This window comes from Microtus oregoni, unplaced genomic scaffold, assembly GCF_018167655.1.
Source record: "Microtus oregoni isolate MIOR12 unplaced genomic scaffold, Mior012 000005F_ref0000423, whole genome shotgun sequence".
Classification (NCBI taxonomy): domain Eukaryota; kingdom Metazoa; phylum Chordata; class Mammalia; order Rodentia; family Cricetidae; genus Microtus; species Microtus oregoni.
In genome coordinates, this window is record NW_024543064.1 from 18607294 (window position 1) to 18619538 (window position 12245).

The 12245-nt window shown below is 48.0% G+C and overlaps 1 protein-coding gene across 5 annotated transcripts; it reads left to right on the forward strand.

The window, feature by feature from the left end:
* The first annotated feature begins 877 nt into the window (after positions 1-877).
* On the forward strand, positions 878-12183 carry Mtfr1l (mitochondrial fission regulator 1 like). Of its 5 annotated transcripts, none has more exons than XM_041652962.1 (7): positions 878-961; positions 3707-3838; positions 4220-4324; positions 5962-6071; positions 6279-6490; positions 7734-8055; positions 11018-12183. In XM_041652962.1, the coding sequence occupies exons 2-7, from the start codon at positions 3824-3826 to the stop codon at positions 11121-11123; spliced, it is 870 nt and encodes a 289-aa protein (XP_041508896.1). In that variant the 5' UTR covers positions 878-961; positions 3707-3823; the 3' UTR covers positions 11124-12183. The 5 variants fall into 5 exon arrangements, with proteins under 5 accessions (XP_041508896.1, XP_041508899.1, XP_041508898.1 ...); XM_041652965.1 differs by having other exon boundaries at positions 7770-8055; XM_041652964.1 differs by having other exon boundaries at positions 919-937.
* The last annotated feature ends 62 nt before the right edge of the window (positions 12184-12245 follow it).

Consider the following 12245-nt stretch of genomic DNA (forward strand, 5'->3'; position numbering starts at 1 on the left):
GTGTGTGAGTACACTCAATAACTCAGTCACCTAAGGACACGTTGCTTGGAGAGTACCCTTTCTTCGGCAACCCATAACTAATTTCAAGAGAACAATAGAGAAACCATGCACGGGCATAGTCAGGCAGGTCTGGGCGTAGTGCCCATTGTGACTGCATCGGACTGTCCGCCCACGAAGCCAACAGATTTGTCCCTGGCAGATGGGGATGGCAGGCTTTGGGACCAAGGGAATGCAACTGGTGAGTCAGGCAAAGCCTTGTACCAACGGCAGAAACTGCAATGTGTCCCGTTAACTGGATGCCATGGAGACCAGAGGAATGAGCTTGTGAGCTTGGAAGAGTCTCATGGTGTCATCAATCCACTCATCTAACCCACAAACTGAATCATGCTGCACGCGTGTGTATGTGTATGCATATGTGTGAGATGCCGAGCTTTTAAACAGAAGAAAGCTACTCCGGAGTCCTGGAGGGCTTGCGTCAAGGGAGAAAGCCATTTTTGATGGGAGCCTGTGTCAGGCAACTACAGAACGGGACGAAGAGCCCAGACTAGTCAGGAATGCCAGAAATGCCAAGACGAGACTTGCAGCAGGAGTAGGCGCGCCACCAACTATTTTAAGTGTTGAGCTGCTACACAGACTACCACTGTCCAGCAGTTGAAACTAAATGTAGAGAGCAACAAGAAAGCAAAGCCCCGCCCCGCGGCTAAAGCTCAGGCTCCGAGCCCTCGGAGCAACCCGCACATGGGGGCGGGCCCTGCAGAGGGGCGTGGCTTCCCGGGTTGCTGTCCACTCAAGAGACTGCATCCGCTCCGGCCCCTTGTTAAGCCCGCCTCTCCAGAGCGTGCGGCATGCTGCGCGGCTGCAAACGATTGCTTCCGGAGGCGGGTCAGCGGAAGTGACGTCTGAGGCTCGGCCGCCTGCTATAGTAGGAGGGGCTGAGGTGAGTCCGGATCCTGAGTCTGAGGTGAGCCCGACGTGGGGCAGCGCCGAAGGGAGGCGGGCGCGGTGGGCGCCGCGGGTCCGCTGCCAGCGCCTCCGTCCGGGCGCAGGGGCAGCGCGTGATTCCTAGTCCCGTGCGCGTTCTCGCGGGAGGCGCCGCTGTCTGCCCCTCCTTGGCGGGGACACTGGTCCCGAGGCGTAGTTGCCGGCCAAGTCCCCCAGCCGTGGGGGTCGACCCCGCCGTTAGCGTGCGACCCCAGGCTTCGCGCCCAGGCCGCGTGGCGTTTCTGGAATCCACACCGGCCCGGAGGCTCCGGCCCGTGGGTCCAAGGGCCACCGGGACGCGCAGTGAGGACTTGGCCGACCTTGGCCTGGGCCGGGCTGCCTTCGCGGGGGGCGGGGGGCGGGGGGCGCGTCGCTGAGGGCGCGAGGCCTTCCCTCCGGCTGGCGTGACACCCTCGCGCACTTGGCCCGGGCGTCCGCTGGGCACCGCTGGACAAAGTTTCTGTCTGACCCGGGAGTACCGGGCCAAGGCCCTCCGTGGAGCAGAGCGGGTCTGCCGAGAGAGGCCGCGCGTCGGGGCGCGTACACTGCCCCTGCGGAAGGGGCTGCGGTGGCGCCAAGGTGCGAAGACCCGGGGCTGTGGAGCGGGCGAGCGGCTAGCGGGCACGCGGGGGGCGGGGCCTCGGAGCTAAGTTGGTGTCGCCGACAACGGTTTCCTAAAGCTGAGCGCTTGCGGTGCCTGGCAGAGGCCGCCCCGGGGGCCGATTGGTTACTTCATTTCTGGTTTGAGCGGCCACGGCGTGCCCTGAGGACCCGCGTGATGCATGAGCACAGCGCTGAGGGACTGGGATGACCTGGATAAGGGTTCTGCCGGGTCCCACGGAGGCAATGGTATGGACCAGGGCTCAGAGAGGGCGTGTTGGGAGCTGATGACTCAAGAGCAGAGGACTAGGAAGGAAGGGTGGCCGCAAAGCATGCACTGGCCAGTGTCAGAGCTTGGTTTGGGGAGCCGGAAGATGGGGTCTGGCTGTTTGGTAGGTCCTGCTGGCAGGAGGGCTGTAGAGTCCAGGAGAGTCAATTTAAACACCAGAGCAATAGAATGAGCAGTTTATTAAAATCTGCCTTCACCTAAGGATTAGATTCAGCTGGAGTCTTTGGAGATGGAGCAAGACATGAGTAGCACAGTTAGATGACATTCAGCAAGAAGTCTGGCACACAGGGACTTTGTGAGCGTCAACAGGGCTGCACATACCAGAACTTAGACCAGAGACTTTGGGCACTGTCTACTGTACAGCCACTGACTGGCCAGACAAGTCCTTTCCTTTCTCTGTGTATATCATGACAGCTGTCCTGGTAGAAGAGGAACTCCAGATCTCCCTTAAGAGATACTTCCCGTCAAGTTCAGCCCATCCCAGTTCAGCACCAGACCTCATTCCCCAGTGACTCCTCACCCAGGCATTGCAAACCCTCATGACAAGACTCCTGTCTGCCTTCTGCAGTGTCTTAGGCTACTCTGTTGTCTTTTACAAGTCCCTCTCTTTCCTACTCTCTCCAAACTCAACATGGGGTCTTGGGCTGTAGTCAACTCAGATACCCACCTGCCTGATGCCCAGCCTTCTTTAGAAAAATGTATATTCTTGGTGTTCGCTAGACATAAAGCTCACTGAACCTCCATGCCAAGGTAGCTGTGAAGAATGCAGTCAGGAGTATTGCTTTGTTTCTTAGAAATGAGTTTTTACAATAAAACTCAGGAGTAACGGTCTTGTTTTAAATTTCAGTAAGCAGTTCACCCACCTACCCCAATTTCACTGACCTTTAGGGTAGCCTAGAATGGCAGTTTTTTTCTCTCTCGCTCGCTCTCTTTTTTTTTTTTTTTTTTTTTTTTGAGACACACTTTCTCTGTAACATCTCTGTCTGTGCTGGAACTCAATCAGTAGACCAGGCTGGCCTTGAACTCAGATCCTCTGCCTCCAGTGCTGAGATTAAAGGCGTGTGCCACTACTGCCCAGCAAGTGGCAGATTTTCTTTTCCCCATTTTACAGATGAAGAAACCAGCGTTAAGAGACAGAGCCATAGAAGACTAAGCTAAAATTTAAAAAAAAAAAAAAAAAAGGCTCGTGAGGCTGGAGGTGTGGTTCTGTGATAGAATGTTTGCAGCTGGGGATAGGGTGCAGCCTTACGGCCACTTTCATCTTCCCCCACAGCCCAGTAGACTGAAATTAGCCTGAGTTGGCTATTGACTCTTTCTTTCCCACTTGCGTTTTCAGGAATAAATTCCTGGGCTTGGATCATACCCAGCTTTTGCTTTCCTTTGAGCTATGTAACTACCGAAGGGTTCTATCTGCATCTTTGAGGCTTTGCTTCAGTTAACCTTAGAGCCTGGAAATTTCCCTGGGTTGGCCAAGCTTTCTCAGCAAACCTGAAACATAACCTGTAAGGATCGGGGTTTAGAAAAGCCAGTGACAAGGCCGGGCGATGGTGGCACACGCCTTTAATCCCAGCACTTGGGAGGCAGAGGCAGGCGGATCTCTGGGAGTTCGAGACCAGCCTGGTCTACAGAGCTAGTTCCAGGACAGGCTCCAAAGCTACAGAGAAGCCCTGTCTCGAAAAACCAAAAAAAAAAAAAAAAGGAAAAGCCAGTGACGAGTAAGGGTAGCCTCCTCTTGGGCTAGTTTTCTTTCTTTAAACATTGGAGGTGGTTTTAGCAGTGACTTTGTAGAGGCTTATTTTGTGACTACCAAGTCCCTACTCTGGGTTTGTTTCACAGGAAAGATCTCATGCTCCCAGGAATGGCCTGATATGAAGGAGTCATACCTCCAGCTTTCCCAAGCTGCCTTGTGGGTGCCTTGTCCTTCAAGTGCAGGAGCTGGCTGAGCTGTCAGGAATGGAAGCCAATGTGGTAAGGAGTCTCAAGGCAGGGGAAGAGCTGAGTACTGAACTTGCTGAAGAACTATACAAGGCCCTGAGAGACCAGTTCATTTTTGCTTTTCACTGAGGACCTAGATTTTGAGGAAGCTGCAGTCCTACTTCCTTTTTGGTACATTTCATGAATCCATGTTTTTACTTTTTGTGCAGAGAAAGGAACATGAGGGAACCAGAACAGTCCATACCCAGAGCTAATTCTGGTTCCTTCTTTGGACCCTCCCAACCACTGACTAACAGCACCAGGTGTAGAAACTGGCCCTTATAATTGACTTGACTCACTTCCAGAAGAGAAAGGAAGGCAAGAACAGTAGTTACTCACTCTGAGGCCTTTGGGTTGTCCGTCTCTCTTCTCTAGACTATCCCAATCTGGCAAAACAAGCCACATGGGGCTGCTCGGAGTGTGGTAAGAAGAATTGGGACCAATCTGCCCCTGAAACCTTGTCCCCGGGCATCCTTTGAGGTAAGTGTACTGGAAGGTGAGGAAAGTAAAGTCTCAAGAGTATGGGAGGTGGATGCTACTTCTGTGCTGCAGCCACCTTGTCAGTTGCCAAGGCTTTTGTCCACTCTCTCATTTCCTAAGTGCGCATATAATAGACCCTGGTCATTGTGCCTTTCTGATTGCATACAGACATGTGACCACAACAGTCAGACTTCGTTTGCTCATAAATTGATAATCTTTCATCTTATCTTTGTTGCTGCTGCTCAGTGACTCAGATTTTATAAGCTTCCAGCGATGCATTTTATCAAAGCAGGCCAGAAAGCTTTTGCTAAACCAAGCCTCCAGATGACTTACATCATAACTCTGAGGCATTTGTGCCCTGGCAGGTCTCTCTTCTCTCTACATGAGTGCTGTGACTCTTGCTTTTCTCACCAGCCCTGTGAGTGGGCCACTTAGCTTCTATTTTTAGTGTTTCTCTGTGGCCTCAAATCCCCATCCTTCTCTTTCTGTCCAAATATGGCCACTGTATTACTGGGCTGTGTTACAGGCTAACCTCTGTGTCTATGGAGGCTTTAGCATCCACTCTACAGCAGAGATCCCTGTCTGCACTAGGTCTCTAAGACCTGCTTCTGTAGTAGAAGGTGATATTCATTAAAGCCAGAAGCCTCCATTAAGAACTCCTGGTGATGCTGGGTGATGTGGCACACACCTTTAATTCCAGCACTTGTAAGGTAGAGGCAAGCCCTGTCTACAGAGTGAGTTCCAGGACAGCCAGGGCTGCACAGAAACCTAGTTTCGGAAGGAAAAGAACTGGTGAGCCACCAGCTCTGTTAGATGGTTAGGGTGGTGAGTGTGGGAAATGGACATGAAAGCATTATGGGCACACAGAGGAGGTAGAAACACGCATGAAAAAACATGGGCCTAGGGAGAAAGAGCAAACATATATATATATATGTATGTATGTATTATGTATATATATGATGACGATAGCTGCAATCTGTGTAGGAACTGAATCCAGGGTTGGTGTTAGGAGGCAGGATTGGGATCAGAAGTGTATAGTTAGAGGACTAGTGTCTCATTACTGAACACTGTCCAGAACTGTCAAAAGAACATGGGAAGGATCTGGATACTCAGAAGCATCAGAAACAAGGGGAAATAAAGTTGTGGAATGTAACACCGTGGAAGTTTTCCCACATTTGACTATACCCATTGTCCAGATGCTGCTGAGCAAAGATAGTTAAGGACACAGGTTCTTCAAAGAAGGACTATATAAGTACTATTAACATTTAGTATTCGGGGCTGGGGAGATGGCTTAGCAGCTGCTCTTCCAGAAAACTTAGGTCTGGTTTCCAGCACCTACATCACAGCTCACAACTACCTATAAATCCAGTTCTAGAAGATCTGACACTTTCTTCTGGCATCTGTTGGTACCAAGCATGCACACAGCACATGGCCATACATGCAGGCAAAACATCCAAACACATTGGGGGTGGAGAGGCTCAGGCCAGTCCCATTAAATAGCCTGATTTGTAACCAAGAAACTTTCTCCTTACTCTAGGAAGCCTTCCTCACTTAGTACTGGATTAGGTGTCCCATTTTGCATTAATCCAATTAGCTGTCATCATGTTGAATAAATGTTGTGTTTTGCTTTCCTACAGACTCTGCCCAACATTTCTGACCTGTGTTTGAGAGATGTACCTCCAGTCCCTACTTTGGCTGACATTGCCTGGATTGCTGCAGATGAAGAGGAGACATATGCTCGGGTCAGGTAGTCGAGGCAGTAGCTGCTCTGCTGGTGATGGGGAGCTTTTTCTACCAGAAATGGCGATCAGCAAGGAGGGTGTTTTTTGAGGCTGAGGCCAACAGGAATGAGAGCTATGGTCTTAGAGGGAAGTGGTAGACCCTGTGGGGTGAAGGAATTTAATCGAGTATAGTGGTCAGCTGTCTGTAGTAAGACTTTTTCCCTCTGGTTCAGGAGTGATACGCGCCCCCTAAGACACACTTGGAAGCCCAGCCCTCTGATTGTCATGCAGCGGAATGCTTCGGTGCCCAATCTGCGTGGGTCTGAGGAGAGGCTCCTGGCCCTGAAGAAGCCAGGCCTACCTGCCCTAAGCCGCACCACTGAGCTGCAGGATGAACTAAGCCACTTGCGCAGCCAGATTGCTAAAATAGTGGCAGCAGATGCAGGTAGGAGCCCCACTGAGGATGTAGCATAGCAGGTTGTCCTTTCCCCTGCCCCTGGTTATTGAGCAAGACAAGGATGAGAAAAATTATAGTCTCTGATTCAGAAAGACTTAGGCCTAGGGCTCTAGAGTTGACCTGAGGCCCAGATATCCTGTAATATTTTTTAGAAGATGTCTTACTAGTCATTTATTGATTGGTTTGATTAGGAACAAAATTTTAAGTTAACCAGTGACACTGAGGAAATTTCTTCTCAAAGCCAAAAACCTAATACCCCTTTTCTAATTGTCATTAATATCACATATCCCATGAACCCAAAGAGCTCACTTTTCAATATAAGCATTCCTTACCAGCACCATGAGACATAGCCCCTTAATTACCTATCTCCCTCTAATTGTCTTTTCTACCAGAGAATACTTCTCTATGCAGCTTTCTGCATGCAATTAAGGCAGAGGCTTAAACAGAAGGAGAGGAGCCTGCCTTAACCAGAGGCATAGACAGTCAATCTCCCCCAAGTGACTCAGACATAGCTCCTAAACACTATCAGCTAGTGGAGCACATACATAAAAGTTGTAGTGTGGGGGGCAGTAAGATGGCTCAGCAGGTAAAGACACTTGCCACCAAGTCTAATTACCTGAGTTCCATCCCTAGGACCCACATGGTAGAGCAAAGAACAGACTCCTGAAAGTTGTCCTCTGACCTACTCTATGGTAAACCTATACCCACCCACATACAATAAATAAATGCAGTATTTTTTTTAAAAAAAATGAGCCATAGAATATGAAAAACTGGTATCATTTCTTAGGAACACTAAAGACAGTTGTCTCAATTAAAACTGGGGAGTTTTGTCTAGAACACTTGAAGCTCATAGCAGAATTCAAACTATCAACTTGAAACACTGTCACAATCGAGAAAATGACAAATGTAGGAACTGCAGGCCTTACTTGGCTTCAGTTTAGAACAGGGCTGCCAACCTGTAGTTCACTGTGCATTGGGAGCATTTAGGACTCATGACTGTGTGTGTGGGACAGGGTTTTCTGTCTTGAACACGACAAGAGCCAGTGCTTCTCTGCCTACCTGAGCCCTCAGTGGGAAGTAGAGTGGGGAAGGCTCCCTTGGGGACACCCTCCCTTAGCACTCTAGGAATGTCATGATGTGGGTTCAGGAAATGAGTGTGCTCTGTGGGTGGTGTTTGTGAGAAGCTTGATGGCAGCCCAGTGTCCATTACATCTATTGTTTTCTCTTTCAGCTTCGTCTTCATTAACGCCAGATTTCTTATCTCCAGGAAGTTCAAATGTCTCTTCTCCTTTACCTTGCTTTGGATCCTCATTCCACTCTACAACTTCCTTTGTCATTAGTGACATCACTGAGGAGACTGAGGGGGAGGTCTCTGAGCTTCCAACAATCCCCCTGCTTTGTTCTGCCAGCCCTGAATGTTGCAAACCAGAACACAAAGCTACCTGCAGTTCATCTGAAGAGGATGACTGCATCTCCCTGTCTAAGGCCAGCAGCTTTGCAGACATGATGGGCATCCTGAAGGATTTTCACCGGATCAAACAGAGCCAAGACCTGTGAGTATCTGATGAGAGCTCAGGTGAGCTTGAGTCAGTTGTGGCTGACGAGGAGTAATTGTTACTACATTCACAGAGCTTGCTGACTGACTAGGGCCTAGTTTGAGGAAAAAGCAAGAGCCTCCAATTGTTCTGTTAAGACTCAGCAGCTAAAGGGCTGTAGAGAGCAAGGCAGTTAAAGAGTACTGACTGCTCTTCCAGAAGACCTAGGTTCAATTCCCAGCTCACAACTGTCTAACTCCAGTTCCAGGGGATCTGGCAGCCTCACACAAGCATACACAGGCAAAATACCAATGCACATTTAAAACAAAACCCACCTCAGTAGCTTTTTAATTTGCATACTGCTAGCTACCATATTTCAACATGCTTTGCCCTTCATAGTTGGGAAACTAGCAGACTTTTTGGTGGAAGAATTTCATAAAGATTTTATTTTTAAATAAAATAGCTTGAGGCTGGGACGATGGCTTAGTGGTTAAGAGCAAGACTGTTCTTGTAGAGGACCCAAATTTGATTCTCAATACCCATAGCACAGCCGTCTGTAATCCAGCTCCAGGGGATCTAACACCCCCGGCTTCTGCAGGCACCTGCACTCATACGATACTCTGTAAGATAAAACCTTCAAGTTCTGGTACTTGAGAACCCAGCAGGGTTTTGGTTTGTTTTTTTTTTGTTTTTTTTTTGTTTTTTTTGAGACAGGGTTTCTTTTTCTGTGTAGCCCTGGCTATCCTTGAACTTGCTACATAGACTAGGCTGGCCTAGAACTCCACCTGACTCCAGAAGTGCTGGGACTCAAGGCATGTGCCCTCACACCCAGCTTGAGAGCAAGGTTTTAAGATTCATAATTAGTTCCTAAATCTGGCTGCACATTAAACTGCTCAGATTTGGAGCTTTGGTTGGTCTTTTCAGTCAAGGTCTTACTGTGAAGCCCTGGCTGGTCTGGTACTCGCTTTGGAGAGTCCTGCCTGTCTCTGCATCCCAAGTACTGGGATCAAAGGCAAGGGTCACTACACCCGGCCCAAATTTGTACACAGCAAACTTACCAAATCAGAATGTCCAGAGAATGGAGCTGTGGTTGCCTTATGCTCAAGTCTAAGGGAATCTGGACAGGCCAAATTGGAAGCAAGGTCATTTTCTTGAGCCCCTCTAGAAGCTTCCTGGTAGAAAAGCTCTAGAACTGCCTGAGGGAGCCTGTAGTTCTCCAAATGTACTCTGAGCCACTCTACAGGAGCTTGTTTTGGGGTGCCTTAGTTGGAGATTGGCCTTGATAGGTAGCCAGTATAGCTGTCCTTGTTAGTGCTGGCCAAGAAACTATCCTAGTCACTGTTCTTCCTATCTGCCCCATAGCGGTTCCTCCATCTCTCGTTTCCCCAAATCCAGCTACTGCCTCACCTCATTTTCGGTTGGCTTTGTACCCTTCCTCTTGTAGTCAGTGTTGTAAAACATGCCCCTTGTCTGTGTCTCTGTAACTCAAGCTGGTCTTGAACTTAGAATCCTTCTGCCTCTGCTCCCTGAGTGCTGGAAATGCAGGTGTTTGTCACCAGGTCACCTTCTGTTACTTGGCTTCTTTATCTTTTTTCCTTAAGACAGGGTTTCTCTGTGTAAAAGTCCTTGCTGTCCTAGAACTTGCTTTGTAGACCAGGCTAGCCTTGAACTCAGTGAGATCCACCTGCCTCTCAAGTGCTGGGATTAAAGGTGTGCACCATAACCTCCCAGCCTGTTACTTGGCTTCTTAGACCAAATCATATCCAAAATTTTTACTAAATCTCTCCCGTGTGTGTACTGGCCTCTAACAGAAGTAACTAAGACTGTCTCAGCCAGGTCAGCTAAAGTTCAGACATGTGAGTCAGAGTCAGTTTTGGTCTTTGTGTATCGCTTCCAAGACCTGTAAAACACCTGCATGAAATGTGTAGAACTTAGTAGCTTCAGACAACTAATTTTTAGAGCATTCAGGACCCTCTTGTGTGATAAAGGTATGCCTACACTAGAGTTGATTTGGTTCCAACAGTTCCTTATAATGTAAATGTTTTGCTATTTTTATCTATTAAGGAAAGATGGTGGTAGATTGTCTTGTCTCCAGAACTAGTAAGGATCAGAATGGCAAAGCCATCAGTCACTTACTGCAGACCCTCTTGAAAATAGATCAGAACTCCAAAAAATTGATGGGCCTTCATTTTACCCTATTTTTGTAGCCATGTAAGAAACAGGCATTCTGGGCTGGAGAGGGTTCTGTGGTTAAGAGCACTGACTTCTCTTCCAGAGAACCCAGGTTCAATTCCCAGCACCCACGTGGCAGTTCTCCAGTTCCAGGGGATCCAACGCCCACATACAAATATGCTCATAAAATAAAATATTAAAAGGAAATCAAGAAACAAGTATTATAGGTGCTAAAGAGATGGCTCTGTGGTTAAGAGCACTGGCTGCTCTTCCAGAGGACTGAGTTCAATTCCCAGCAACCACATGACAGCTCACAACCATGTATAATGGGGTCTGATGCCCTCTTCTGGCATACAGTCTTATGTACATGCAGACAGAGCACTCATACATAAAATACAGTAAAAAAAAAATATACATTCTAGTTAAGAGAAGATGGGGTACAGAAACAGCTGGTTTTAAAGGCCAGAGGTTGACTGTGACTCCATGTCTTTTGTGTGCTGAATCTTCCCATAAGTGTGGGAACATACACTGGCAACTGCTTCACAGAATAGCTGTGAAGATTCAGGAGGTAAAAGGTGCACAGAGAAGTCAGGCGTGGTAGCGCACGCCTTTAATCCCAGCACTTGGGAGGCAGAGGCAGGAAGATCTCTGTGAGTTTGAGGCCAGCCTGGTCTACAGAGAGAGTTCCAAGACAACTAGGGCTGTTACACAGAGAAACCCCATCTCAAAAAAAAAAAAAAATGCACATAGAGCACAACCCAGAACAGAGCAATTACTTCCTAAATAGAAGCTCTTGTTGTGTCTCCAGAAGCCGGAGTTTACTGAAGGAAGAAGACCCTGCTGTGCTTATCTCCGAGGTCCTTAGGAGGAAGTTTGCTCTGAAGGAAGAAGACATTAGTAGAAAAGGAAACTGACAGCACTGACTGCAACCTCAGTCTCATGCTCCTGACTCCTTCAATAGCTGCCTTCCTCGCTGCAGATGTCTCTGCCTCCGTTAGAAGTCTGCAAGTGTCTTGCCAACGAGCTAGGGCTTGGGCTGGAAGAGAAGAGCTGGATTATGTGTTACTTGCACTTAAACCTTGACTGAAGCTAAGGTTTGTGGTTTGAGTTTAGGCATTTGTTACAGGTAATCAATCGGGTAGGGTGGAATGTCTGTTTAAGAGGTGAAGTTTCTTGTTTTTCCTAGTCTCTGCGTGAAAATAGGCCCTAAATGAATGACTCAGTTCACTGCATTAGACTCCATAATTGGTCTACTGGACACTTTGTGCACAGCTGTCACTCTCAGCAGCAGCTTCCTTTCAGCACTACAAGGTTAAGGGGGAGTGGCTGTTTATGTTCACAGGGACGATCTTATGCTGCTCCATCAGAACCCACACCAGTGCCCAGCAGTCACCTTTTCCTCTAGCTATGGCAGTCAGGCCACTGAACCAGCCAATACTTGGCTGCTGCAGGGAGGCCTGGGCTATTTTTTTCTTAAACATTTTATAAAACTACAACCAGATCTACCCTCCAGGGCCTCAGCAGTTCTACTGAGTGAAATTATTTTCTTCCATGGACTTAAGTCTGGGAAGGAGAATTGGGGAGAGAAAAGAGCATACTATCCTTCTAAGACAATAACCGATTTCTCTGGGTTGGGCCAAGATTTTATTTTCTGCATCGTGCATGACTCAGGTGCCCTCAGGGCCCTTTTCTCTAAGAATACTGTGTGTCTGAGTTGAAGTACTACCTGACATTAAATGAAGGATTTGGAGAAATGGTGCATTTTCTTTATCTATCACTGAGTTTTGACCACAGTGGCCTTTGGGGAGGACTCCTGTTAATTGTAAGTTATGTGAGCTTAAACAGGCTCCTTACTTTCTTGCCTTTAGGACAGTGTTTCTCAACCTTCCTAATGCTGTGTCCCTTTAATACAGTTCTTCATGTTGTGGTGACCCCCCCACCATAAAATTATTCTGTTGCTATTTTATACTGTAAGTTTGCTACTGTTATGAATCATAATGTAAATATCTGATATGCAGGACACCTAATACACAATC